Source organism: Hippopotamus amphibius, chromosome 9, assembly GCF_030028045.1.
Source record: "Hippopotamus amphibius kiboko isolate mHipAmp2 chromosome 9, mHipAmp2.hap2, whole genome shotgun sequence".
NCBI lineage: Eukaryota > Metazoa > Chordata > Mammalia > Artiodactyla > Hippopotamidae > Hippopotamus > Hippopotamus amphibius.
In genome coordinates this window covers 112,409,394-112,436,822 of record NC_080194.1, presented here as the reverse complement: position 1 = coordinate 112,436,822, position 27,429 = coordinate 112,409,394, and the positions used below count along the sequence as shown (strand labels likewise).

Genomic DNA, 27,429 nt, shown 5'->3' with positions numbered 1-27,429 from the left:
ATGCACTGCTTGGGGATGGCCTTTGCAGCCGTGCTGCTCCTGGCTGGTGAGTGGGGGTCCTCAGGGCTGGGAGAAGACTCATGGCTGGGGTGGGGTGGGGGGTCTCTGTCTGGTAGGGCAGGCCAGGGGCTGCTCATTCAGCTCTCAGGGGGAGCTGAAAGAAGGCGAGAGGCCTCGTATCCAGTCTGGCGTGGAGGGAGGAATGGCCTGGGATCTGGGGGGGATGGGGCTGGGAGCTGAGCAAAGCTGAGGGAAGTGGGCTTGAGAGTCATGCTTTGGTGGAGGGTGAGCGGCTCTCCACACTCCCCACAGCCTCCCTCCCTCCCTCCCTCTGTCCTGTGAGGGCCCTGGAGTAGATGCTGTGAGTGAGGGGAGTCTGTCCCAGGGCCCCTGGGAGGGGAGGCCACGGAAGCCATGAGGGAGGGGAAGATTTTGGACAGCACCTCCTTGGTCCTGCATGTCCCCCGAGTCTTGATTTCAGGCAGGCTATCCCACTGCTGCCAAGAGAACAGTCCAGAAGGTGACAACGGTATCAGGATCACATTCGTGTGTCATTTAAAAAATCAGTTGTGTGTCCGTTAGAAATCAGATTTCACCCCCAAATCCCGATTTCCAGCTTCTCTTGAGAAATGGGAAGGTCTGGCTGCTCTGGGTACCAGAGCCTGGGAAGCCTGAGAAGATGAAGCAGGACAGTTTTCAAGTGGGATGACCTGGGGGCAGTCCCAATGTCCCTGGTGTAATTATTAACGGTGCCCCTTCCACACTCAGAAGGTCCCAGTTTAGACAATAAATTGTACTGTCAGTTTATCTTTAAGGGATATTCCTCATCTAATCTACCAGGAGGTGACTGGCCTAATTTCAGATTGTGGATGTATTTGAAGTGTCCGTGAGGGGGCATTTCTCTGGATGGCTGCCCGTTGCATTGTTTTTTTGTTTCGTTTTGTTTTTGGCTGTGTTGGGTCTTTGTTGCTGCACATGGGCTTTCTCTAGTTTCCGAGAGCGGGGGCTGCTCTTCGTTGCGGTGCGCTGGCTTCTCAGTGAGATGGCTTCTCTTGCTGCGGAGCACGGACTCCAGGCATGTGAGCTTCAGTAGTTGCCGTGCGTGGGCTCAGTAGTTGTGGCACACAGTCTTTGTTGCTCCATGGCATGTGGAATCTTCCCAGCCCAGGGATCAAACCCATGTCCCGTGCATTGGTAGGCGGATTCTTTTTTTTTTTTTTTGGCAGGTAGATTCTTAACCACTGTGACACCAGGAAAGTCCTTGCCCTTTGCATTGTTATTTGACTATTTTTGAGGGAGGGTGAGAGACGGGAACCACACAGATGACTATCGGGAAACAAAGAAGAAGGAAAGAATGCCCTTCTCCGGGGCTGATGGGGAACCAAGGCTGTGCGGGGTGGGTATCAAGACCTCAAGAAGTCAGGGGTCCAGAGGAGAAGGGGCTTCTCTGACTGTCCCTCTCACCTCCACCTCCCCAAATTCCTCAGTCCTGGCTTCTTATCATGGATTCAACTTGGATGTGGAGGAGCCCATGGTTTTCCAAGAGGATGCAGCCGGCTTTGGGCAGAGCGTGGTCCAGTTTGGCAGATCTAGGTAGGCCCCGCCCACTTCCCCCAACTCCACCCACTTCCCCCAACTCCACTCCCTCACCTGCCTGAAGGCTGGGCAAGGTCAGAGTCAGCTCTGCCCAGCTTGCCCAGTCCTTAAGAGTCTGTACTGGCCTGGTGAGTATCCCCAGTGCATGAAGGCGTGTGACACTAAATAACAGATAGGAAACACCAGGACAGGTAGAGAGGGAGGCACTGCAGAAGAAAGAGGAAAAAAACTGTTCTCCAAAATAAGATGCCCTGCATTTTTGTTTTGCATTGGGACCTGCAAATTATGTACTTGCCCTTCTTGCAGAAGTGCACATTCTTGGGTCCCAGAGACAGGGACCCAAGGAGTTGAAGTCACAGTGTGGTGCTAGCATATTCAAAGTCCGGGAGACACAAGAAGGGAGACATCAAACCCAGGAGGGAATTCCAGGAAGACTTCACAGAGGGAGTGGCATTGGCAATGAGCCCGAGAGCACAAGAAGTTTCAGCTGGCCAAGAAGGAGGGCACAGAGGTCACTGAATTCTAAATGTGTATCCCTCCTCCTTTCTTACTCCACTGGCAGGCTGGGGCTGTGGAAGCAAGTGCCAGGCACCAGAGTTTTGTTTTTTTCTTTGTTTGTTTGTTTTGAAATATAACACAGAGATTGAAATGCACAAATCCAAAAAGTCCAACTTAATGAATTTTTCATATGTGCCTAGATCAGAATGTAGAACCCTCCTCCCCTGGGTTCCTTTGGGTTCCTCCTGATCACACAACACCCAACAAATCCAAAGAAAGCCTCTATCCCACTTACCATCAATATGTGTTCAGGCTCTAGTTTTTAAAAAATGAATGTAAAACTCTTGATTGCCCACTGTTCACTGGTATTTACAGTAAAGTAAATAATATGTATAGGATGACATCCTGATTGCTACAAAGTTATTGTTTTTCCTGGTTTCTGCTGAGCCCTAAGGAAAAAATTGAGCCTACCTGCAAGGAATGGAGGAATGGGTTAGGGGGAACAAAAACATGCAGATCAATAGTTTAAAAGTTTCTTCACCCATTTGTGCCAGCAGGTCCCAAACTGCTGCATCTCCAACCACCTGATTCAATTTCATCCGCAAGTCTTAGACAAACAGAGATTCCAAGTTTCCACAAAGGAATAGCTCTCTAGAAGGAATCTTCAAATGCCAATTTAACAAGGCTTGCTTGGTTAATTAGTTAAAATACACTAGTATTTGTCTAGTTCCCTCATCTGAGGATTGAGGTTGTTGGTAGTGAGAACATTTTTCCAAATTAAAAAATTCTCTCCTCTCAAGGAGTTTGGCAAATAAATGGTTGTATTTATGTGACTGTGGATATAGATGTGGCTTCTGCTACAGCTGCTTTAGATGGTCCAACTTAGATTGTTTATCTCATATTTAAATTGTTCAATTAATTATAGAATTATCTATTGGTTCCAAAAGCTTATGGCTTCAGGACATTTTTCCATCTTTCCATTTGAGGCAACCCATTTCTTGGGTGGCTCAGAATGGTGGCTCCTAGGAAGCAAATGGCACTGACCTGTGGTTGGGAAATGCTGTTTTTGTTTTGAATAGTTCTATTTTGGGTGAATGTTAAACACACACACACACAAAACCCCCCAAACTATTTGCATATACAAATACACATATATTTACATATACACACACACAGACACAAACAAATAAACGAAAAGCCCAGCATGGTCTTTTAGCATATGTGGGTTAGACTCAGGCCCTGATTTTTTTTTTCATGGTTTGTGTTTGTTTGTTTGTTTGTTTTTTCATCTTTATAATTGCTTTACAACGTTGTGTTAGTTTCTGCTGTACAAGAAAGTGAATCAACTATATGTATACCTATACCCCCATATCCCCTCCATCCCCTCCCTCTTGAACCTCCGTCCCACCATAGGACCTGATTTTTATAGCCTCACAAGTGGCCAAAGCCAAGAGCTCCCCTCACCAATCTCACTTCCCCAAAGTGAAGTGTGACTTCTCACTTCTTCACCCGAAGCGCCTTGTGCCCCCACCCCTCCTGCGACTCTGTCCTGGTTTTGCCTCCAGGCTCGTGGTGGGAGCCCCCCTGGAGGTGGTCGCAGACAACCAAACGGGACGTTTGTATGATTGCATGGTGACCACCGGCCTGTGTCGGCCCATCTCGCTGAGCAGTGAGTGACTTGCCCCAGGAATGGGAGCCTTCACCCCTCCCAAACCGGACTGCCCCCTCCTCAGCCTCCAGTGCAGACTGTTCCCCCCAAATGAGGGTGTGCCCCTGAGTGTGACCCTGTGTCTCTGCCCTCTCAGCCCCCCTAGAGGCCGTGAACATGTCCTTGGGCCTGTCCCTGGCAGCCTCCACCAATCCCTCCAGGCTGCTGGTAAGTGTTTCTGGGTCCCAGGAGCATCTCGAGGGAGGAACGGGGTGGGGGTGGGGGGCAGAGGAAGCTGCGGCTGGGGGAGAAAGGGAGGGAGAGTTCGGAGGGCCCCCTCACCTACACAGGCCTCTGCCCCCAGGCCTGCGGCCCGACCACGCACAGAGCCTGCGGGGAGAACATGTATGTAGAAGGTGCTTGCCTCCTGCTGGGCTCCCAGCTGCAGATCATCCAGACAGTCCCCGCCACCCTGCCAGGTAAGTCCCCCAGAGAAGGCAGCTCTGTGTCGAGCACGTGCTGACACTGATGCGGGCAGAGCGTGCGGCGGGGGCTCCGCCTCCTGGGCCTCCTGGGTGCAGGGACCCTTCCCAGAGGCCGCGGCAGGTGTAGGAGGGGCTGGGAGAGCGGCCTGGCCAGGCAGGTGGAGCCCTAAGCTGGGTGAGCGGTGATGGCTCCCATGGGGCAGGAGGGAGTCCAGCTGTTGCAGGAGGCATGAGGGCCCTACATTTGCCAACAGGTGCAGGGATGCCTCCTGGTTTCCAGAGGAAGGGCCTTGGGTGGTGAAAATGTGTGGTGAGGAGGAGAGATCCAAGAATCCAAGTGGGAAGCAGTCCTGGGTCATTCACTGCTGAGCCGCCAGGATCCCCCAGAACTCACCCTTCCCCTTCCAAGGGGAGCAAATGACCTGGCTGGGGGGAGTGCCAGCATTGAGGTCTTGCAGAGAGAATTGTGCCTGGGGGCCCTGCTGCGGCTTCTCTTTGAGAATCCATCTTTGTAAGTTCATCTTCTGTGTCCTTGGGCAAGTGGCTTCATTCCCTGGGCCTTAGTTTCCTCAATGGTAAAATGGAACTTGATAGTCAAGGTGGTTATTAGGATTAAAAGATCTGATATACATAAAGTGCTTAGACTGCTGCCTGGCACATGTATATGATTGCCATTGTGACTGATTTTCTAGCTGAAGATCATGTGTTCCATCTAGGAGCAAGATACAGATAAACTGCCCATCTGTGGCATCAGAGGGAATAATGGGCCCCAAGTGAGAGCCAGGGACCACTCAAGGCATATGTTTTGAACCAGAGAAACCATGATGCCAGCCTTGGTGGGCTTTTAGCCAAAAGTGAATCAGCAGCAGAAACAGCCCCCAGGCCAACTCGCAAGAGCAGAGTTTCCAAAGGGGACAGAGAGAGTGGAAAAGACTCTTGCGGGTACCATGCCCCACCTGGGATGTCTGTGCAGCCTGGGCAGGGTAGGTGACTTTAAATACTAGGGGTAAATGTCTTCTCCTAGATGTTTCTGGGGCTCATGAAGTGGGGATGCCTAATGAAAATGGGACACGAATGTATAAAACTGGTTCACACGAGGCAGGTTTGAATAGATGTGGAAGGACTGTGTGCCAGGCAGTACTGGGTACTGGGTGCCAGGTGTGCATCACCTTTTAGCAGCCTCACAAGATCCTTGTGGAGGCCAGGATGGTCCCAATTTTTATAGACAAGAAAACTGAGGCTCAGCGAGGTGAGTTTCCACTTTAGGAAGTGGCAGAGCCCAGAGCTTTAGCCAACCTTGCCTGATTGGCTCGGTTCTTTTTCAGAAGGCCATTCAGCTGTAGCCAGGTCCCTGCTGTGGGAAGCCCAGTGGATACAGTAAAAGGAGCAAGAAACAGAAGTGACACTGTGAGGGTGCTGGCCACTGTCCTAATCTGAGAGAGCATGTGGGGGTGGTTTTGTGATGCAGCTAAAAAAGTGGGCACAAGTACAAGATGGGGTGGCAGGGAACGCCAGCTACCCAGCTGTGGGGGACAGATCAAGGGTGAGAACAGGAGCACCCAAAGGCTTCCCAGCCTGCTGTGTGGGTGACTACGTTTCTTGGTCTTTGAGGAAGCAGCGAGGGAAGCGATCTTCCATTTCTACTCAGCATTGGTGATGCTGGTTGAGTAGGCAGGATGGGGGAGGAGTGAGGAGCTGGGACATTTTAGCTTCAGAGGCCCGAGGCAGGCTACCACAGCTCAGTATCACACCTCAGCGCTGTGGTGGCCTGATCTCTCAGCACCCTGGGACCAACACAGGATGTGGCGTGCTGGTGGAGCTATCAGCTGGGTTTTCCACACAGGCCACAAGCCCCTACGTAAGCCTGGGGACAACCTGAAATGTCTTATTTGCTCATGTACATATGATGTGTCTCTCCATTACGGTGTGGACTCCACAAGCGCAGGGATAGGATCTTTTTTAAAGTTATGGTCTTAAATCAGATTTTCCCAGAGGTAGACTCTGAGGCTCACTTGGGAATGTCCTCAGGAGCAACCCCGATGAGAGTGTGAGGGGAGCGGGACTGGGCAGATGGAGAGGGTGGGCGGTGAGAGGCCTCGGCTGCCCCAGGAGCTGAGCCGGGAGCATGGCCGGATATGGGTTGCCCCCAGGAGTAGGAGATGTAACTGTGGGCAAGGCACCTCCCTTTTGAGTAGGGAGGAAGTCCACCGGGAGCCACTGACGGCCAACTCCCTGCAGCTGGGGGTGAGCACCTCCATCCTGATGGGGGGCAGGTCTTGGTGGCACACCTTAGCATCTGCTGCAGGTGTGTCCTTGGGCCTAGAACAATGCCTGGTATGTGGTGATGATGGTGATAACAGCTACCCCTTGTGGGGCGCCAGGCCCTGTTTTAAGTACTTTATGTCCATATTCATTCTTTTTATCTTTGCAATAACCCCATGTGGTACGCACTACTGTCACCCATTTTACACACAGGGATAACTGAAGCCCAGTAAAGTTATGTAATTTGCCTGTATTCCTCACTAATAGATGGCAGAGGTGGGATTTGAGGCCAGGCATGCTGGCTCCAGACTGCACACTCTGGACCGCTTTGCTAAATTGCCTTCCACTATGGCCCACAGTATCCCCGGCATATGTATTCAATAAATATTTGTGGACTAAATGAGTGAGGAGCCCACCCTGCCCCCATCCTCTACTTCTTTCTCCCCTTTTGTAGGCCTTGTGGAAGGAAGGGAGCAACAGGGACTCTGCTGGAGGGAGAAAGGGCTGGGGCAACGGATTTGGACCTCCTCAGTGGAGGGTGTAAGAAACTGGGTGGGGACTGATCCCTATACCAAGGAGGGTCCCCTGACTCTGTGGAGGAGAAAGGGTTTCTGGGTCCCAGGAAGTGGCTGATATGCACACGTGCATTTCTGACTCCTCCCTCCCTCTCTGCAGAGTGTCCGAATCAGGAGATGGACATTGTTTTCCTGATTGACGGCTCTGGCAGCATTAACAAAAATGACTTTAAACGGATGAAGAACTTTGTCAGAGCTGTGATGGATCAGTTCAAGGACACTGACACATTGGTGAAGATTGGGCTCCCGAGGCCTGGGGAGTGGAATGGGGGAGGGTCTACCTCTGGGAAGGCCAACCTGGTGGGGGGCCTGGCATTGTTGGGGGCTGGCTCAGTGGACCTTGCCATGCATGCACGAGGAGGCCCAGGGTCCAAGGTCAAGGTAAGGTCCCAGCACAGGGCCGATTTGAGCCCTAACCTGAGGAGGTTCCCCATCACATGTACTATGTCCCCACGTGCTACAGGATATACAATGTTTTTGCTGTTTAAATACATTGAAAGGATTATCAAATAATTGTGCCATGAAATTTGACTGAAGGTAACTTGGCAAATGATGATTTCTTTATTATATTTTCCATGTAACGCATGATTTCTTTATCTTATTATTTTATTTCCCAATAATTAGTGTGTGTGTATATATATATATATACAAATTCTCGAGAAGCAAGGAAATATAACCCTCAGATTGATTTCATGTATTATAAATTTTTAAAAAGATCTAAGTTTAATGAATATTGTGGTTGGCAAGGCTATTCTTTGTAAACTATGAAAGAAGCATTATTTGGTTTTGATTTTCCAGTTTTCTTGTTTGGACCGTTTATTTTTTTCTGGATCTCACAATATATTTCTTGGGCCTCAAAACCACATGGAACATGGTTTATAACTGCAAAATTATTCCAAAATAAAAAAGCTTCCTGGGACTTCCCTGGTGATGCAGTGGATAAAATGCCAGGCATGGGGCCTGGATTCCATCCCTGGTCAGGGAACTAGATCCCACACGCATCCTGTAACTAAGACCTGGAGCCTGCCTGCTGCTGCAACTAAGACCCAGTGCAACCAAACAAATAAATATTAAAATCAAAAAACAAAAAACAACCCCTCGTCCCCGCAACTTCCTAAAAAACAACTCCTGAGCCCCAGGACCCTCTTCTTGGCCTTCACAGTTCTCGCTGATGCAATACTCAAACCAACTGAGGACCCACTTCAACTTCGGCCAATTTCAGACCAGCCGGAGCCCTCAGAGCCTGGTGGATCCCATTGGCCAACTGACTGGGTGGACGTTCACAGCCACAGGCATCCAAGCAGTGGTGTAAGCTCCACCCCCTGCTGCCTGGGAATAACCTGCTACCTTGCTACTAGGAGCGCGCCTGGGTCTGCACAGCCCTTCTTAGAGGCTGAGGGAGGCTCTGGGGAAACGGGCTCACAGGAAAGTGAGGGGTCTGCAGGCAGAGTCCTCCCTGGAGTGTTTCTGGTCCCCTGGCTCATTGCAATCCCCTGATCTAGGGCAGGACTCTTCTGCAGTGTGTTTCCCCTTTGCCTGGCTTTAGATTGGCTGGACTCTGAGCCCACCTGGGCTTTGCTTCTCGGTTCCCATCTTGGCTCTCCGCTTGCTACCTGGGCCAGCCTCTGCTCTTCTGCTTAGAAAGAGTTACTGACTCTTTCTAAGTCTCAGGAAACTTCCAATGAGGATAAGCTCACAACTTGGTTGTAATGGTTAAACGAGACAACATGAGTGAGGAGTTTTGGCACAAGAAATGCGAGATAAATGGTTGGGGATTTTATCCGAAACATGGTGCAGCTGCTCTTTACCTCCCTGGAAGGGACTCAGGAATTATTGCCAAATGTCTTCTTTGTGCCTTTCTCCTCACTTAGCTTCCTTTGTCCCCTCATCCCTCATCCATTCAAGTCTCTGTGTACCATGTGCCTGCCCAGCGCTCAGGGCTAGGTGTTCCAGGAAGGAAATGGCTTAGGTGGTGGGGCCACAACAGAATGTGTGGTTCTCATGGGAATGAACTGGGTAGAATGTTGGGGATCCTTGACTTCATGTGTACCTGGGGATGGTGCTGGAGAAATGTTGAAAAAGGGGTGATCTCTCCAAAATCACTCTCATTTTGGGGTGGCTTTTCTGCCTTGAACACTGACCTGTTGGGACTGGACAACCAAGAAGAAAGCCTCTGTCCCCTGAGTTGAAAGTCGCACAAGAGGGGCATCCTTTCCTTTCCCTAAAGCTCCTCCCAGCAGTGGGAGATGGGTGTGGTTCTCAATGACATCCATCCTCTCCCATCACCTCCCCGCTCCCTGGAGCCAAGCCCAGCTCTGCCATCGACTGGGCTGTTGTTAGTTTGTTTGTTTTAAGAAGTTTCATTACAAAAAAGACAAAAAAGACAATAACATTAAGGAAGTTTGGGGAAAAAAAGAAAAGAAATATTACCTACAGTTCCTCTAGCCAACCATCTCACAGTATTTTAGCAACAAGAAAGGATAAGTACAAATGAATAAATAAATCCTACTCTCAAAAAGCACAGTGTCAGAGAGTGGGATGAATTGAGAGATTGGGGATTGACGTATAGACACTAATATGTATGAAATAGATAACTAATGAGAACCTGCTGTATAGCACAGGGAACTCCACTTTGCTGTACAGTAGAAACTAACACAACATTGTAAAACAACTATACCTCAATTTAAAAAAAAAGAAGAAGAAGAGAAGGACTTCTGAAAAAAAAAAAAGCGCAGTGTCATTTCCATCCTTGTCTCTATTCAGACATATTTTATATAGTCACAATCAGGGCAGAAACTATTTTCATCCCGCCATTTTTTTCCATCTGTTACATAAACCTGTTCCATGTTTCTCTACAGCTTTTATTGTTTTCCTTTGACATGGCTGTGTACTTTTCTACCAAGGGGCTGGGTCATGACTTGCTAAACCCCTTCCCTAATGTTGGACACTTAGGTTGTTTCAGTATTATATTTGGCATATGTCCGTGATTTGGTGCATGTGTGTGTGTCTATTCTGAGTGTGTAAACTACATGAGCATATATGTTCCATTTGTAACCATTTGTAACAGCTACCATAGAATGGATGCTCACCTGAAGGCCAGTCACTGTTGGAAAAGCTTGAGTTCATTTGGTCCTCAGGATAAATAGCCTGGTCCTCTCTGTCTTCGTTATCTGTTGTTGCCTGACAAACCATTCCCAGATTTAGGGGCTTAAACAACACCTCTTTTGTTACTACTTTTCAAGGTCCTGGGGCTCAGCTGTTCTCACGTGGGGTCTCTCTGGTGTGGCTGTGGCCAGGTGGCATCTGAGGCTGGACTCTGAGAACTCTATTCACATGGCGGCTGCCCTGGCAGGATTGGCTGAAAGGCTGGGCTCAGCTCGGTTGGCTGGGCCTCTCTCTTCACGTGGCCACTCCACGGGGTGCCTCTCACAGGGTGGCTAGACTTCTCTCACGGTGGCTCAGGGCTCCCCAAAAGGCAAAAGCCACCAAGGTTTCTTAGGCCCATAACTGGCACAGAGTCACTTCCGTTGCACACTGCTGACTAAAGGGAGTCACAGGCCAGGTTCGATGTGGGAAGGAAACCAGGTGTGGCTCACTGGGGAGATGAGCTATGGCCCAGTTATCGCTCTCATCTTTTTTTTTAATTAACTATTTAATTTATTTATTTATTGGCTGTGTTGGGTCTTCCTTGCTGCGCACGGGCTTTCTCTAGTTGTGGCGAGCGGGGGCTACTCTTCATTGTGGTGCGAGGGCTCCTCATTGTGGTGGCTTCTCTTGTTGCAGAGCACGGGTTTTAGGTGCACGGGCTTCAGTAGTTGCGGCACACGGGCTCAATAGTTGTGGCGCACGGGCTTAGTTGCTCCATGGCATGTGGGATCTTCCTGGACGTGGGACTGAACCCATGTCCCCTGCATTGGCAAGCAGATTCTTAACCACTGCGCCACCAGGGAAGTCCTGTATCCATGCCTTAACATGCCTAAGGCTCAGGGTACCAGGACTCCCCAGTCTTTCCAGGGGAGCTTCTAGTGCTGCAGATGATTTCTTCCAGAATCTCAGTAGAGTCACTCCCCCTTTTCTTCCTTGACAGGAAAGAACTATTTCACAGTAAGAACGGGGCCCGTAATAGTGCCAAGAAGATCCTCATCGTCATCACAGATGGGCAGAAGTATAAAGACCCCCTGCAGTACAGCGACGTCATCCCCCAGGCAGACAGTGCCAATGTCATCCGCTATGCCATCGGGGTGCGTCCCCTCCCTCATGGCTCCCCCAGACTCAGCCTGCACCTCCCCCAGGCAGGAGGGCTGGCGGGCTTCTCTTCCTCAGCTGCCTCTCTGCCGCAGGTGGGAGATGCTTTCCAGCACCCCGCTGCCAGGAAGGAGCTGAACGTCATCGGCTCAGTGCCTTCGGAGGACCACGTGTTCCAGGTGGACAACTTTGCAGCCCTCAGCAGCATCCAGAAGCGGCTGCAGGAGAAGATCTTTGCCGTCGAGGGTAAATGGGGCGTGACCTTGGCTCTCGGAACTGAAAGAGTCTCGACCCAGTTGTCCCGCTCTGTCCTGAGGGTTCATCCCTGCTCGTAGCTTACCCAAAATTGTTCCCCAGAACCCAAGCCCCAGACCACCTTCTCCTCTCTGCTCTGAATCCTCATGGTCTCAAAGTCTCCGGGAGCCTGAGTGACCTGTTTCCCCACAGGAACGCAGTCAAGGACCAGTAGCTCCTTCCAGCATGAGATGTCTCAAGAAGGCTTCAGTTCCATCCTCACAACGGTGGGTAGAGCGTGTGCTTGATGAATGAGCCTCAGGCATCAGCCCTGGGTTGGGAGCTGGGACCCAGAATAAACAAGAAGGCAGACCCTGTCCTCAAGCTCACCATCTAATCTGGGAGAGACACGCGGGCAGTGTTTGTAGGTGCTGGATGCACAGCAGAAAACAGGATAGCTGGGGTTCCTATTCTCCTGGATCTCCTAACGAGTGGGAGGAGGTGAAAAACAACAAACGAAAGACTTTCAGATGCTAAATATTGGGATAGAGAAAGAGAGGTGATCAGAGGAGGCCTAAGGAGTAGCAACTGAGGCTGAATGATGAGAAAGGATAAGGCCTGGAAAAATCTGGGGAGAGATTGCTCCAGGTAGGGGAAAAAGCAAGTGCAAAGATCCTGAGGCAGGAATAAGGTTACTGCACTAGAGCGATAGAAGGGCCAGCATAGCTGGAGCAGAGTGAGCTTGGGGAAGCATGGAGAGAGGACTGGAGAGGTGGGAAAGACCAGACCACGCAGACCAAAGAAGTGGTAATATAGACAGACATGTCTGAAAGTAGATGTGTGTTCCAAATATCCAGAGGGAGTTGCTTCAGAATAATTTTGAGGGCAACTGACAGGGACGTAGACACGGAACACAGTTTGTCATTAGTTAATCACTGACGCTGGGTCATGGGTTCTTATGGGTTCATTACACATTTCTTTTGACTTTTGTATATGTCCTCAATTAGTCATAATCAAAGTTTGAAAAGGCAATAAACAAAGTATTCAGAGGAGGAAACGCCTATCACTTCCTGAGGGAGCCAAAGTAGACCTCGCAGAGGTGACTTTGAGGTTGACTCTTCCAGAGAGAGGAGCTGAGTTCCAGGAAGAGGAGAGAGAAGTGTCCAGGCCAGAGGCTTGGGGGTATTTGGAACAGAGGGTCACTGCACGGGCTTGATTGGGAAGGATCCTAGATGCCACCCTCAGGGGCTTGGTGACAGGGAACCAGCTTGGTTTGCCAGCAGGGTGGTAGCTGCACATTTGGGTTTGAAGAAACCCAACTCTAGGGCAGTAGATGAAGCAGAGGAAAGCAAGCTAGGAGGCTGAAAGGGCAGTGGGTGAGAGGCGCTGGGGTGACCGTGACAGTGGCAGTGGGGATGGACTGAGAGATGTAGGAGTCAGAGACACGGAGGCTGCTGGTGAGAGCCAGGGAAGACAGAAGAGAATACCACGTGATGGATGGAGGCCGAGGCAGGCATGGCTTTGGAACAGCCTATCTTCTTCTTCCTCCTGCCTGCTCAGCCCCGGAATCCTTTCCTCCTAGGATGGACCAGTTCTGGGGGCTGTGGGGAGCTTCAGCTGGTCTGGAGGTGCCTTCTTGTACCCCCCAAATACAAGCCCCACCTTCATCAACATGTCTCAGGAGCACGTGGACATGAGGGACTCTTACCTGGGTGAGGCAAGGCTGCGGTTGGAGGGCCAGGCAGGAGATGGGCTGCCCGGGAAACCCAGGGGCCTGGGGTGGGGAGCGGAAGCCTGTGTGCTGAGGCCTGGTCCCTTCAGGTTACTCTGCAGAGCTGGCCATTTGGAAGGGGGTACAGAGCCTGGTCCTGGGGGCCCCCCGCCATGAGCACACCGGGAAGGCTGTCATCTTCACACAGGTGTCCAGGCAGTGGAGGCCAAGGGCTGAAGTCACAGGGACCCAGGTAGGGTGTGGAAGAGGGTCTCCAGGGACAGAGAGGGAGGAGATGAAGGGGGTGTGGGGCCCGTGGGGGAGGTGCTGGTGTCTGGGGAGAGGTGGGACCTGGCCCAGAAGGGGGTGCTCCTGGCAGGGGTGGGCAGGATGACTCCTACTCTGTCCTCCAGATCGGCTCCTACTTCGGGGCCTCCCTCTGCTCCGTGGATGTGGACAGAGATGGCAGATCTGACCTGGTCCTCATCGGGGCCCCTCATTACTACGAGCAGACCCGGGGGGGCCAGGTGTCCGTGTGCCCCTTGCCTCAAGGGGTGAGTAACCGATGAGACCCAGGCTGGATGGCATCTGGTTGTGGGTGGAGGGGTCTCTTGGGTTGAGCCCTGACACTTTTTTTGTTCTGCAGAGGGCTAAGTGGCAGTGTGGTGCTGTCCTGCGAGGGGAGCAAGGCCACCCCTGGAGCCGCTTTGGGGCAGCGCTGACGGTGCTGGGGGATGTGAATGGGGACAGGCTGACGGACGTGGCCATCGGGGCCCCTGGAGAGCAGGAGAACCGGGGTGCTGTGTACCTGTTTCACGGAACCTCAGGAGTGGGCATCAGTGCCTCCCACAGCCAGGTGAGGCCCCACGCCTTCAGCCTCTTCTGTTCACCTCCTTCCCCGTATCCCAGATTCACCTGATGCCGCTCTCATCACTTGCCTTGGCAGTCACCATTCCCCTCCTCCTGTGAGTGGTTTATTTCCCTGAACATTTGTGCCCAGCTAAGCACAAATTCTCTCTCTTCTCTCTTTTGACTCCAAACAGACCTCAAACTGTGCGGGTAGCTTTGTAGTTAAGAGATCACAGGCCCCAGATCAAATGTCTGACCAGCCCTGTGATCAGCAGGGCCTTAGGCAAGTGACAGAGTTAGCTTCTGTGAGCCTTGGTTTCCTTCTATGAAACATTGAAGAATGAGCAAATTCCATTGCTTTCTTTTTTTTTTTTTTTTTGTCTGTATTGGGTCTTTGTTACTGTGCATGGGCTTTCGCTCTAGTTGTGGCGAGCGGGGGCTACTCTTCGTTGTGGTGTGCGGGCTTCTCCGTGCAGTGGCTTCTCTTGTTGGGGAGCATGGGCTCTAAGGCACGCGGGCTTCAGTAGTTGTGGCGCACAGCCTCAGTAGTTGTGGCGCATGGGCTTAGTTGCTCCATGGCATGTGGGATCTTCCTGGACCAGGGATCAAACCCGTGTCCCCTGCATTGGCAGGTGGATCCTTAACCATTGCGCCACCAGGGACGTCCCCCATTGGCTTCTTGTAAAGATAACTCAGAGCACGAAGCACTCCATTGTTTTTAATTGGAATATAATTGCTTTTCAATTTGTTGTTAGTTTCTGCTGTACAACAGAATAAATTGGCTATATGTATGCTTATAATCCCCTCATCTCGGACCTCCCTCCCCCCATCCCACCATCTAGGTCATCAACTGAACACTGAGCTGAGCTCCCTGTGCTATACGGCAGGTTCCCACTAGCTACCTATGTTATACATAGTATTGTACTCACGTCAAACCTAATCTCCCAATTTATCCCACCCTCCCCTTCCCACACTGTGTCCACGTGTCCATTCTCTACGTCTGCATTTCTATTCTTGCCCTGCAGATAGCTTCATCTGTACCATTTTTCTGGATTCCACACATATGTGTTAATATGTGATATTTGTTTTTCTCTTTCTGATTTACTTCACTCTGTATGACAGACTAGGTCCATCCACATCTCTACAAATGACCCAATTTCACTCCTTTTTATGGCTGAGTAATATTCCACTGTATACATGTAACACATCTTCTTTATCCATTCCTCTGCTGGTGGGCATTTAGGTTGTTTCCATGCAGCACTCCATTTTTTTAATACTTGTGAATGAACATACAAACGATAACTGAATCTATTCTGTTCCCATCTTTATGCTTTGATTTTGTCACTAACCTGCACCCTCATGGTCCTCATTGGACCAAAAGTGCTCCCCTCTCTGTCTGGGGACCCTGGGGTGTCCACTTTGCGTGCTCTCCGCCTCTTCCCCCCTCTTCAACTTCTCTATTCCGTGTCCTTTCCAAATCTTTCTTCTCCAACCTTTCCAATCCCCTTTCCCTGACTTTCACTTCTTTTTTACCCTCTCTGGCCAGCGGATCGCAGGCTCCCAGCTCTCCCCCAGCCTCCAGTATTTTGGGCATTCGTTGAGCGGGGGTCAGGACCTCACCCAGGATGGACTGGTGGACCTGGCCGTGGGGGCCCGGGGACACGTGCTGCTGATCAGGTGACCATGGCCCCTTCCGCCCCTTGCCTGCCCCTGTGTGCCATTCACCAAGCCCCCCCCACCCCCATTCTTCGCCGGGAGGCCAGAGGCCCGTCCTCAGCCCCTCATGCACCCTCAGGAGCTTGCCAGTGCTGACCGTGGAGGTGGCTATGAGATTCACGCCCCCGGAGGTGACAAAGGCTGTGTACCAGTGCTGGGAAGACCTGCCCCTGGAAGCTGGGGACGCCACAGTCTGTCTCACTATCCACAAAGTCTCACACGACCAATTAGGTGAGTTTCCTCCTGATAGACCCAGACCCTCACTCCCACCCCCACCCCGCCAGAGGCCCCCAGCCCTATTGTCAGGACAGAACAGGCCCAGGAACCCAAGTCTCACCTCCACGTCCACCCGGCTGTCCTTCTCCCCACTCCTCCCACACCCAGGCCTCTGGATTCTGTCTCCGGGACACATCCGAGGTCTGCCCCCTCCATCGCCTTCCTGGAGGACTCGGCTTCTCCTCCCCCCGCACTCTGAGCTGTGCCCGTGGCTATTCTTGCGCCTTCGGAACCACAGCGACTGGTCCTAAACACTGCTTAACACCGCTCGACCGCCCCTTCTTGCGTTTATAAAGACCAGAATTCTTGCCCACAATGACCACATGGTTTGGCCCCACCCTGCCTCTCCAGCTTCACCTCCTCTCCCTTCCCCTTACTCCATACACTTTTCCCTTTTTTTTTTTTTGGCCAGCCACGTGGCTTGCGGGATCTTAGTTCCCCGATCAGGGATTGAACCTGACCCTCTGCAATGAAAGCGGGGAACCCTAACCACTGGACCGCCAGGGAACTCCTTTTTAATTAACGTGCCAGCCTCCCTTTCCCTTCTGGTCTTAGCCACTGTTCCCAAAATCTGGGATTTGCCCCTCCCTGCTTTTCACCCGACTCCTGCTCATCCTCCAGGTCGGAGCTCAGACAAGGCCCATCCGGGAAAGCATCTCTGACCCCTAGTCTGAGTTCACAAGCCCTCCTTGGTACCACCGAGGATCTCACCTTCGCCTGGATCACGCTGTGATGTTATGGCCTAGTGCTGGTCTCCGTTTCTAGGCTGTGAGCTTACGTGGGCAGGACCATAATTCTCCATCTTCCCCACATGTGTCCCCAGCACCTGGTACAGTTTGTGCCCCACAGAAAGCACTCAGCAAAGCTTTATCACATGAAAAAAATGGAAACAGAACATTTGCGTTTCCCTAACTTTCCCTCTTCCGTTCCCCCTTCGCTTCAGGTGACGTCCAAAGCTCTGTCAGGTACGATCTGGCATTGGATCCAGGTCGTCTGATTTCTCGTGCCATTTTTAATGAGACCAAGAAATGGACTCTGACTCGAAGAAAAACCGTGGGGCTGGGGGAGCACTGTGACACCATGGAGCTGCTTTTACCAGTGAGCACGTCGCGTTCTGGGAGAGGGAGAGGGAGGAAAGAGCCCAAGGCTGGTCTCTGGCTTCTCTGCTCCCAGAGACGATGGAGGCGGGAAGGTTGGGGCTGGGGAACCAGGTTCCACAGCGTGTGGATGGGGCACTGTCTGGACAGCAGGGCGTGGGTGCAGTGGAGGAGAAGCCCCAGTGGTAGCAAGTAAGGGGGAGGAAAGGGGTTCTCGATCGCCGCTTCTCCCTCAGGACTGCGTGGAGGACGTGGTGAACCCCATCATCCTGCGACTCAACGTCTCCCTGGTTGGGGAGCCCATCTACTTCTCTCAGAACCTTCGCCCTGTGCTGGCTGTGGGCTCACAGGACCTCTTCACCGCTTCCGTGAGTCTCCAGTGAAGTCCCAGGATGTGCTGACTTTCACTGTGTCTCCATGTGCTTAACAGCCTACCACCAACCACACCAAATCTAAAATGCTTCCACCCAGTTACCACAGCCCTGCCCGGCTTGGATCCCGACACACATCCCAACTGGTTATCCACTTCACCCCAACATAAACTCTCTGGTTCTCATTCTGCAGACCCTGCCCAACTTTTCTCATTTCTATCTCTGTGTCTTTGTCCATGTCATCTCGCTTCCTTCCTTCCTTTCTTTCTTTTCTTTCCCTTCCTTCCTTTCTTTCCCTTTCTTTTTCTTTCTTTCTTTCTTTCTCTTTCTTTTCTTTCTTTCTTTCTTTTCTTTCCCTTTCTTTCTTTTTTTCTTTCTTTCTTTTTCTTTCTTTTCTTTCCCTTTCTTTCTTTTTTTTCTTTCTTTTTCTTTCTTTTCTTCTTTCTTTTCTTTCCCTTTCTTTCTTTCTTTCTTTCTTTCTTTCTTTCTTTCTTTCTTTCTTTCTTTTTCTTTCCTTCCTCCCTCCCTCCTTACCTTCCTTCCTTCCTCCCTTCCTCCTTCTCTCCCTCCCTCCTTTCCTCCCTCTCTCTCTCCCTCCTTACCTTCCTTTCTTCCTTCCTTCTTTCCTTTCTTCCTTTCTTTTTTTAATTTCCACTTTACAGTTCCTTTATTCTTTCAGAGGAGGCACTGTCAGGTGATCATAGGTACCTAGAACTGCTCATAGTGTTCCTAGTAAGGGCACATAATGAATGGATGAAGGCAGTCTGGCAGTTGATTTTTATATCCTTCCTGCGTGTTGTGTTGCTCCTTTGGAAAACATCTCCTTCTCTCCACCTCAAAGATCTCCTCTCGTCTCCAAAGGCCCCATCTTATCTCCCTCTCTTTTGAAAGCCACACTCAGCATCTGTCACCTCTTCTCTGGCCAAATATCAAGTGACTGGACTCATAGCAATCAGCATCTACTTCTGTGGGTCCCTTGGAATTGAAGGTTCCTTGAGTGCAAGAACCCTGTCTAACTCACCTGTAGTTCCCACCTTTCCTAACCCAGAACCTGTCCCATTACTGACAATTAATAATGTTTGTTGAATGGTTGTTCCAGTGGGAGTTGGATGTGACTCCTCAACTAAACCTTATGTTCCCTGAAGCCAAGCATCTCGTCTCATCTTCCTTTTATACACTAACTGCCCCCCATCCCCCACCCCGCCCACTGCCCTACTTGCCAGCGTCTAGCATGGTGCCGGGTGCAGGGCGGGTGCTCAGTAATACTCCATGTTGACGAGTGCTCCTAATGAGGGCATTGGAGGTGGATGAAGACATGGATGGGAAGAGAATATACTGTCTTGCTGCAGCTCCCCTTTGAGAAGAACTGTGGGCAAGATCACCTCTGTGAAGGGGACCTGGGTATCAGCCTCAGCTTCTCAAGGTGAGTGAGCTCTGTCTTCTTTCATAGCCAGACACTCAAGCTTTTGGGTCTCCCATCCTCACAGGATGAGAAGTCCTTGTGTTTCCCGTTGGCTCTCCTTCTAACAAAGAAATGCTTTTGACTGGAAGTTATCAGCTCGTAGCTCATGAATTCCCACAGCCCTGCCATTGCCCCTGATTCAATTCCAACCTATTTTCTGGAGTCTCTCTCCCAGTCTTGTCCTTCCTTGTTCAGCCTGGACACCCTGGTGGTGGGGAGCTCCCTGGAGCTCAATGTGACAGTGACCGTGTGGAATGAGGGCGAGGATTCCTACAGAACTGTGATCAGCTTCTACTATCCAGCAGGGCTGTCCTATCGACGAATGTTAGCAATCCAGGTAAACTGCTCCCTTGGGCTCTTGTGGCTGGGACCTCTCTCCTGCTCTGGGTTAGAATAGGTTCCTTTTAACTGTTCTGTAATGAAATATAAAGTGCGTAAGGCATATGTATGAGAAGTGCATAAGGCATATGTGTCGTTTAATGACTAAATAATAAGCAAAAGTCTATGCAGTTAACATCCAGGTCAAGAACTAAAGCACTGCTAGCACCTCCAGAAGCCCTTTCACTATGTGCCTTTTCTCATTCTAACCTCACACTCTCCCCAAAGGTAATCACTATTCTGACTTTGTGATGATCAATTCCTTGTATTTCTTTATAGTTTTACCACCCATAGATACATCTCTAGATAATACTGTTGGGTTTTGCCAATATTTGAACTTTATATGAATGGAAACATGTTGTATGTTCCTTTTTTCCTGCAATTTTAAAAGTGTAGTTGATTTACAATCTTATATTAGTTTCAGGTGTACAACATAGAGATTCAATATTTTATAGATTATACTCCATTTAAAATTATATAGGGAATTCCATGGTGGTCCAGAGGTTAGGACTCTGCACTTTCACTGTTGAGGGCAGGGGTTTGATCCCCATTTGGGGAACTGAGATGCCTCAAGCCGCGCAGCTTGGCCAAAAAAATAAGTAAAATAAAGTAAAATAATTATAAAATATTACCTATATTCCCTGTGCTGTATAATATATCCTTGTATCTTATTTATTTTATACACAGAAGTTTGTACCTCTTAAACTCCGATCTGTATCTTGCCCCCGACCCCCATTCTTCTCCCCACTGGTGACCACTAGTTTGGTCTCTAGATCTGTGAGTCTGCTTCTGTTTTGTTATATTCACTTGTTTGTTTTGTTTTTCAGATTCCAAATAGAAGCGATAACAATGTTGTATGTTCTTTTGTGTCTTTCTTCTTTTCTTCAATATTATGCTTGTGAAATTCATCCATTGTTGCCTTTGGTCATGGAGCATTTTCTCTGCGATATAGAATCCCTTTGCATGACTATGCTACAATTTATTTATCCAATTGACAATCAAAATGGTCATTTTGAGTTATTTTGATTTGGGCCACGACCATCCTTGAGCAAGAATCCTGGTACACCTACGCATAATATTTGGAAGGTATATGCCACATGTGGAATTGCTGGCTTATTGGCTGTGTGTATCTTCAATTTTAATAAGTAAAGGCAAACCATTTTCACCTATTCACACTTCCATCAGCAACATATGAGAGCTCCTGTGGCTTTCCATCTACCCCAGCACCTGCCATTGTCAGACTTCTAAATTTTTGTCGATCTGGTGGGTGAGTAATGATATTTCTTTGCAGTTTTAATTTGTATTTCTCTAATGAGGCTAGGCAACTTTTTATTTGGACTTCTTGGTTGTTTGGATTCTTTTAGGAAGTGCCTGTCCAACTCTTTTTCTTATTTTCCTATTGAGTTGTCAGAGCTCTTTGCATATTCTGGTTACTCGTCCTTTTCCAGTTATATGTGTTCAAATATCTTTTCTAATCATACTGCTTGTTTTTTCAGTCTCTTTATAGTGTCTTTTAATAAATAGATGGTCTTAATTTGGTTGTGGTTGATTTTTTTTTCAAAATTCTCCTTTGTGTTTAGTGTTTTATGTGTGTATCATGTTTAAGAAATATATCCCTACTCCAAGGTTATATATAAAGATATTCCCCTATATTATCTTCTAAAAGATTTCTTATTTCACCTTTTCACATTTAAGTCTTTAATCCAGTTGGGATTTATTCTAATGTATGGAGTGAGGTAGGGATCCAGTGTTTGTTTGTTTGTTTGTTTTGTGTGGGCCAATTTTCCCAGGACCATTTACTGAAAACTTGTCATTTCCCCTACTGCTCTGTAATGCCACCACTGTTACACATCAAGCCCATATATGCACGTGGGTAAGTTTTTAAAAATTCATTCTCCTCCTCTGGAAGCAACCCCATCAGCGTCCCCTGCGCCTGGCATGTGAGGCAGTGCCCACTGGGAACGAGGGCCTGAAGAGCAGCAGCTGTAGCATCAACCACCCCATCTTCCAAGAGGGCACTGAGGTCAGAGCTTGTCCCCAGTCCTCATCACTCTTCTCCCTCATCCTGGCCCATTTCCTTCCCTCCCTCCCCCACGGCCTTCCCTAGCCCCAACCCTTCTTTCTTCCTCCCTTAGGGCACCTTCATAGTCATATTTGATGTCTCCTACAAGGCCACCTTAGGAGACAAGTTGCTTTTGAGGGCCAATGCAAGCAGGTGAGCCCAGGCCAGGTATGGTGTGTCCCTCACTCTCCTTTTACATGCCCCAGCCAGAGACTCCTCTTCTGGATTCCTTCCCAACCAGTCACCCCTCTCTCCCTCCAGTGAAAATAATAAGCCTTCATCCAACAAGACTACCTTCCATCTGGAGCTCCCTGTGAAATATTCTGTCTACACAGTGATCAGCAGGTACTTAATCCCTGGCCCTCCTCTTGGACCTTCCTCCAAGCCTAGTATCTCCCCCTGCAGGCCAGCCTGCTCTTTTGAGGATGGGTATCTACGCTAGTCCCTCTGATTCCTCACAGGGCAATTCTTGTGACCAGCCATGTATTTATACCATAGCACCGTATTCCACAATTCTTGGTCCTCCTCTGACGAACTGACCTGCTGGTGGGACACACACACCTTGGTCACCACCGTGCATCCTCTTCTCTCTCTCTGAGATGCAGGCTTCCTTTAACATGAAGTCAAATCTAGCCTTTGTGCTAAACATGAATACGCTGAATTGAAGCAACTAGATTAAGACTGAGGCTTTTTTGAGCACTCTGAAGTGGGGAGCTGGTGCCCAACAGGATATGGTCTGTCACCACACAGAGTGAAGAAAAGGTCAGGTGTTCACAAAACTCAGAGGAGAGCAGAGATGTGAGAAACTGTTGGGACAGTTTTTAAGAGCCCAGGGCTGAGCAGGCCGCAGGAAAGGCAAGGGTGGGGTTGCTGCTTTGGGTTCTAAAGGTCGGGGAAGGGGGCAGGGGCGGGCCAGGCTGGGAGCAGAACAAGGAGCCCCAACTACCCTGGCTAAATGCCAGAGGCTTTAGAGTTGATCAGAAGCGTATACTTTTGCCATGGGACAGAGTTTGCTGCTACTACTGCTGCTGATGTGCCAATTTTTAGGGGAACTAGAGAGGGGGTTCAAGCAGTGTCATTGCCCTTCCTAACTCCCTGAGAGAATTTCCCCTTCTATCCATGGGAAAACACTGAAATTTACAATAAGAGCTTCAGTCATCTATACTTACAACCTGCCAGGCTTTGTTTTAAATACTTTGCATGTATTTACATTCATGTAGCCACTCTATTAGCTCTATGATATAGTTATCATTATACCCCCTTTTGTCAACAAGGAATTCCAGAGGTTTTTTTACCCCTGTCATTCAGCTGGTAAGTGGCAGAACCAGAAATCAAACCCACATGGTCTGGCTCCAGAGCTGTGCCCATGGCCATACACTACATGCCTCTCCAAGGACTGGAGAAGCTGAGGAATGTACTCAAATTTGATAAGAGGTTTAGAACTGGAAGATTTTAAGGTGGGAAAACTGAAGTGGAAAGAGGAAGGGGCAGGATGGGGAGCAGAGAGGAAGGCTAGCATACTAAGGGGGAAAGTAGATTTGCACATTTATGGCACTGCTACAGACCTCATCACAAGTCGGCTACAGGCACTATTGTTAGCATCTCTATTTTAAAGAGGAAAAAATTACAGGGGTCCAGGTGGGAAGTGGTAGACCTCAGATGTGAACCCAGGTGGTTTGGCTCTGGAGACTGTGTGCTTAGTCATCAAGCTGACAGTCACATCTGTGGGAAAACTGTGGGGCCCATGGAGTTTCTGTAGGGCTGGCCTGGTCTCTGTACACTAGTTACTGGTGAAACCTGCAGGTCCCTCTGCTTGTTTGCCTGATTCCACTGAGCCCTTAGATGTTGAGCTCTGGGAAGACAGGGATTATGTCATGTTAACTGCTGAATCTCCAGAGACAAGCACACAGCCTGGCAGATGATAAATGTTGACTAAAGGAGGTGATGGATGGATGGATGGATGGATGATACATGGAAAGCCACCTGCAGCCTGGGGCATTTATGTCCACTCCATGCACCATCTTTCCTCCCAATTACCTAACTGTCCCGGGGTGAGGGGGGGCTACTCTTTGACGCAGTGTGTGGGCTTCTCACTGTGATGGCTTCTCCTGTTGTGGAGCACAGGCTCTAGGGCGTGCAGGCTTCAGTAGCTGTGGCATGCGGGCTCAGCAGCTGTAGAGCACAGGCTCAGTAGTTGTGGCACATGGGCTTTGTTGCTCCATGGCATGTGGAATCTTCCCGGACCAGGGATTGAACCTGCGTCCCCTGCATTGGCAGGTGGATTCTTAACCACTGCACCACCAGAGAAGTTCCCAGATCTATTCTTATCATTCCCATCATGGAAGGGCTTGCACCCCATCTTTTACCGAGTGACCCAGGCCTTGGTTCCCTCAAGTCTCCTTAGGCTTACTTGTTCTGGCAGCTGCCTCCGCAAGCATTATGGGAGAACAACCGTGTACCTAGTAGAGAAAGCAACGGGAATGCCTTTTTCCCATGGGAAATGTTCAGACATCACGAAAGGTCATGTTTTAGTTGGGCCTTTAAGTGAAAATTTCCAGAAGGGGAGTGGGTAAGGACATTCCAAGCAGGGGAAAAAAAAAAGAGCTTGAGCAAAGTCATGGGGAGAGGAAAGGGCCAGGGTCTCATGGGACAAGCTGGCAGTTCTGGGGGACTGGGGTAAAGACCACCGAAGGAGAGGAGCTGAAGCTGAGGCTTCACAGGCACGTGGGGACCGTCATTGCTCCCCTGGCTCATCTGCTGGGCCCAACAGAGCCCTCGGCAGCAGGCTGGGGTGCAACCAAGGATGATTCCATGACTCTTTCTCACCAACAACCCTCTCTCTCTCCAGGCAGGAAGAATCCACCAAGTACTTAAATTTTTCAGCTTCTGACCAGAAGAGCAGAAAAGCCGAGCATCGATATCGTGTGAGAGGCCAGGGAATATCCACGTCTGTCCCTCCCACGTGAATGTAGGAAGCTGGTGGGGAAGGATGGAGAGGAGCCGGGGGCTGGAGCTAGGAAAGGGGTGGGATTTGGGATGCTCCAGGGACCACAGTAATGCTTTGTCTTTAATTTCTGCAGGTGAATAACCTGAGTCAGCGAGATCTGGCCGTCAGCATTCATTTCTGGGTCCCCGTCCGGCTGAACGGTGTGGCTGTGTGGGATGTGGCTGTGGTGGCCCCTCCACAGGTGCCCGCCTGCCTTTTGTGCCTCTCCAGGGTCTCACCCCACAGGGCCTCATACCCTTCACCAGTGGACGGTGGATCATTCTGTGGCTCTTCTTCTCTCTTCCCAGAGTCTCCCCTGTGTGTCAGAGAGGGAACCTCCCCAGCAACCTGACTTCCAGACCCAGATTCCAAGCAGCCTCATGCTGGTGAGAAAGGTCCCACTGCAGGACCAGCTGCAAGCTGGGGAATCCAAGGAAATGTGCTGCCAGGCTGCAGAGCCATGTTTACATCCTGTGATTGTTCATCTCTTCCCCACCCCAAACCTCACAGATTTCATTCTCTCTCGTGATTCCTCCTTAAGTGAAGACCCTCCTCAACTTCATTCCTCTCCCGTCCCCAGAACTGCTCCGTTGCTGACTGCCTGAGGTTCCGCTGTGACATCCCCTCCTTCGGGGTCCAGGAGGAACTTGACTTCATCCTGAAGGGCAACCTCAGCTTTGGCTGGGCCAGCCAGGTGTGCAGCTCCAACAGCAGAGTCCCTTCCCCAGATATGTCTACGCCCACCTCAACCCAGGGCATTTCTCTAACCCCGAGCCCTCCCCCAGAGCTAGTTCCCAGCCCTGCCCTTCTTCTTTGCAGTTGTTGCAGAAGAAGACATTGGTCGTGAGTGTGGCTGAAATCATGTTCAACAGATCTGTGTATTCCCAGATTTCAGGACAGGAGGCATTTTTGAGAGCCCAGGTAGTGACTGTGTGGTAGGCAGTGGCTGGGCTGGTCAGCGGACTCCAGATGCTAAATCTGTGATGCTGGGTGGGGGGCCTGCAAGCCTGGAGAGAGGAAGGATGGAGGTCCCTGGGCAGGACAATGGTCCCTTAGCCCGTGAGTGCTTCTGTATCTCACCCTTTGGAGCAGAGCCTGATGAAGGAGGGGAGGGAGTTAAAGGGGACCTGGGAGGAGTCTGGAACAGCAAGAGGCCTGACACTTTCTGATCCGCAAATCAGGTGGAGATGGTGCTAGAAGAGTATGAGGTCTACAACCCCCTCCCCCTCATTGTGAGCAGCTCTGTGGGAGGACTGCTGCTGTTGGCGCTCATCACAGCTACACTGTACAAGGTGAGTGTCTTCATGCCACTCCTGCATCCCACAACACCAGCATGCAACCCCAGCCCTCCCACAGACAGGATGGTCTAGCAGGAAGAACTCAGACAGCGGGGTCAGGCAGGTCTGGGTACACATTTTGGCTCTTACTCACTGTTTAATGTCAGGCAAGTTGCTCAAGCTCTCCGAGCCTGTTTCCTCATTTTTGAAATGATGAGAATGCCTACATTACTGAGTAGTTGAAATGAGAGCGACATGAGGCCAGATTGTGCAGAATCTATGCTTTTCTGCTATGGATGATGTATACAATCACTGAGTTTGGCACACAGTAGACACTCGGTATGTGATAGCTGTTGTTCACATGAGTGTTCTGCCCCCATGAATACAAGTCAGCGTGGTTCCCTTTTTCTGTCTCAGCTTCTTCCTACTCCCAGCTTCCTACCCTGCCCTCTGATCCAGATTTTCTGATTGATTTCCCCTCACAGTGTGGCTTCTTCAAACGTCAGTACAAAGAAATGATGGATGACAAGCCTGAAAACACTGCCACATTCGATGGGGAGGATGTCAACTGTGAGGACCCCAATCAGCCTTTGTCCTAGTAATCCACTTTCCCGTTTATCTCTACCCCCACGGGCTGATCTTGACCTAACCTACAAATTGACTTCCATGGGAATAACTTCTGCCTAGATCTGGACTGGCCTGAGCGACTTACCAGGTGCTAAGTCATCTTCCCAAGGCGTTGAAAGGTTTTTTTGTATTTTTACAAATTTGCCAGACTGCTTCAGTGATGACCCACTTTTTACACAAGTGGGCATGATGCCAGCATGAATTCTCATACGTATTAGAATTGTCACATTAAATGAGGATGTTTATAACACAATTTCCTTGTATGGAAGACGTCTAATCCAGGGACCTGAATGCTCTTCTAGTAAGGGGCTTGGGGCACTGCCTGTGGGTGTAGAAAAAGTTCTCTCACTTTCTCAGATGACTGGGGTCTGTGAGCATCTTTTCTTAATGGTGCTGTGAGTAGTTTTAGGAGAGGAGGCCAAAGGAAGCTGTGTGTGTGTGTGTGTGTGTGTGTGTGTGTGTGTGTGTGTGTCTGTTGGTCATGGGGTCTTGGTAATGGCAAGTGAGCTGACTGTCCTAGGAGGTGAATGAAATGTCCAGAGCTTGTCTGAACCAACATCCCCCTTGAATGGGGTCCTCCAAAGCTACGAGAACCAGGCTTCCAGAAAGGCAGCATCTAATTTCCCCCAACTAAAACCGAAGACCCATTAAATGTGGTCATAGAGTGACCAAAATATTCCAAATCCAGAAGTAGGTCATGAAGCCGCACACAGGGCTGCAGATCCTGTGACTGACGTCACAGTTGTCTCCCGACAGAGGCCCTCAGTGTGTGTCAGGCGAAGTGTGGTACTTCAGGGCCTGCAGCCCTGAGTTCCCACTGGGCCCCTGATGAGCTGCCTGAGTTTAAGTCATTTAATATCTGAGAATCTCAAATTCCTCCTCTAGAGAAGGGGGAACCAAACTTATACCTTGCTCCCAGAGTGACTATGAGAAGTCGGTGTATGTGAAAGCCCTTTACAGCCTAGAGCCCTAATTATTAGCAGGTGAGAGGGGAGGGACCATCTCCTACCTGCCCATCGAGGATATTCCCTTGAGTCCCTCCCAAGTCAGGGTCTGCGGAACAGCACGTGGAGC

At 50.0% G+C, this 27,429-nt stretch overlaps 1 protein-coding gene across 1 annotated transcript; it reads left to right on the top strand.

Annotated features, from left to right (window-relative positions):
* Positions 1-26,631, top strand: ITGAD (integrin subunit alpha D). The gene is made up of 30 exons (XM_057695187.1): positions 1-46; positions 1,488-1,593; positions 3,660-3,763; positions 3,900-3,970; positions 4,107-4,221; positions 7,165-7,295; positions 8,227-8,372; positions 11,152-11,305; positions 11,405-11,555; positions 11,757-11,830; positions 13,126-13,255; positions 13,365-13,507; positions 13,668-13,808; positions 13,901-14,110; positions 15,650-15,780; positions 15,899-16,050; positions 17,039-17,193; positions 17,429-17,560; positions 18,913-18,986; positions 19,221-19,362; positions 21,313-21,426; positions 21,539-21,618; positions 21,727-21,810; positions 24,314-24,389; positions 24,546-24,653; positions 24,760-24,837; positions 25,032-25,145; positions 25,271-25,372; positions 25,633-25,743; positions 26,214-26,631. Exons 1-30 carry the CDS (start codon positions 1-3, stop codon positions 26,325-26,327), a joined length of 3,489 nt encoding a protein of 1,162 aa, XP_057551170.1. The 3' UTR covers positions 26,328-26,631.
* Positions 26,632-27,429: the final 798 nt, after the last annotated feature.

Excerpts from the sequence above, each read along its gene's own strand:
- ITGAD (XM_057695187.1), top strand. The coding sequence starts at position 1 with ATGCACTGCTTGGGGATGGCCTTTGCAGCCGTGCTGCTCCTGGCTG. Across the intron at positions 21,619-21,726 it reads TTGAGGGCCAATGCAAGCAG|TGAAAATAATAAGCCTTCAT; the intron begins GTGAGCCCAGGC and ends CTCTCCCTCCAG. Across the intron at positions 25,373-25,632 it reads AGGCATTTTTGAGAGCCCAG|GTGGAGATGGTGCTAGAAGA; the intron begins GTAGTGACTGTG and ends TCCGCAAATCAG.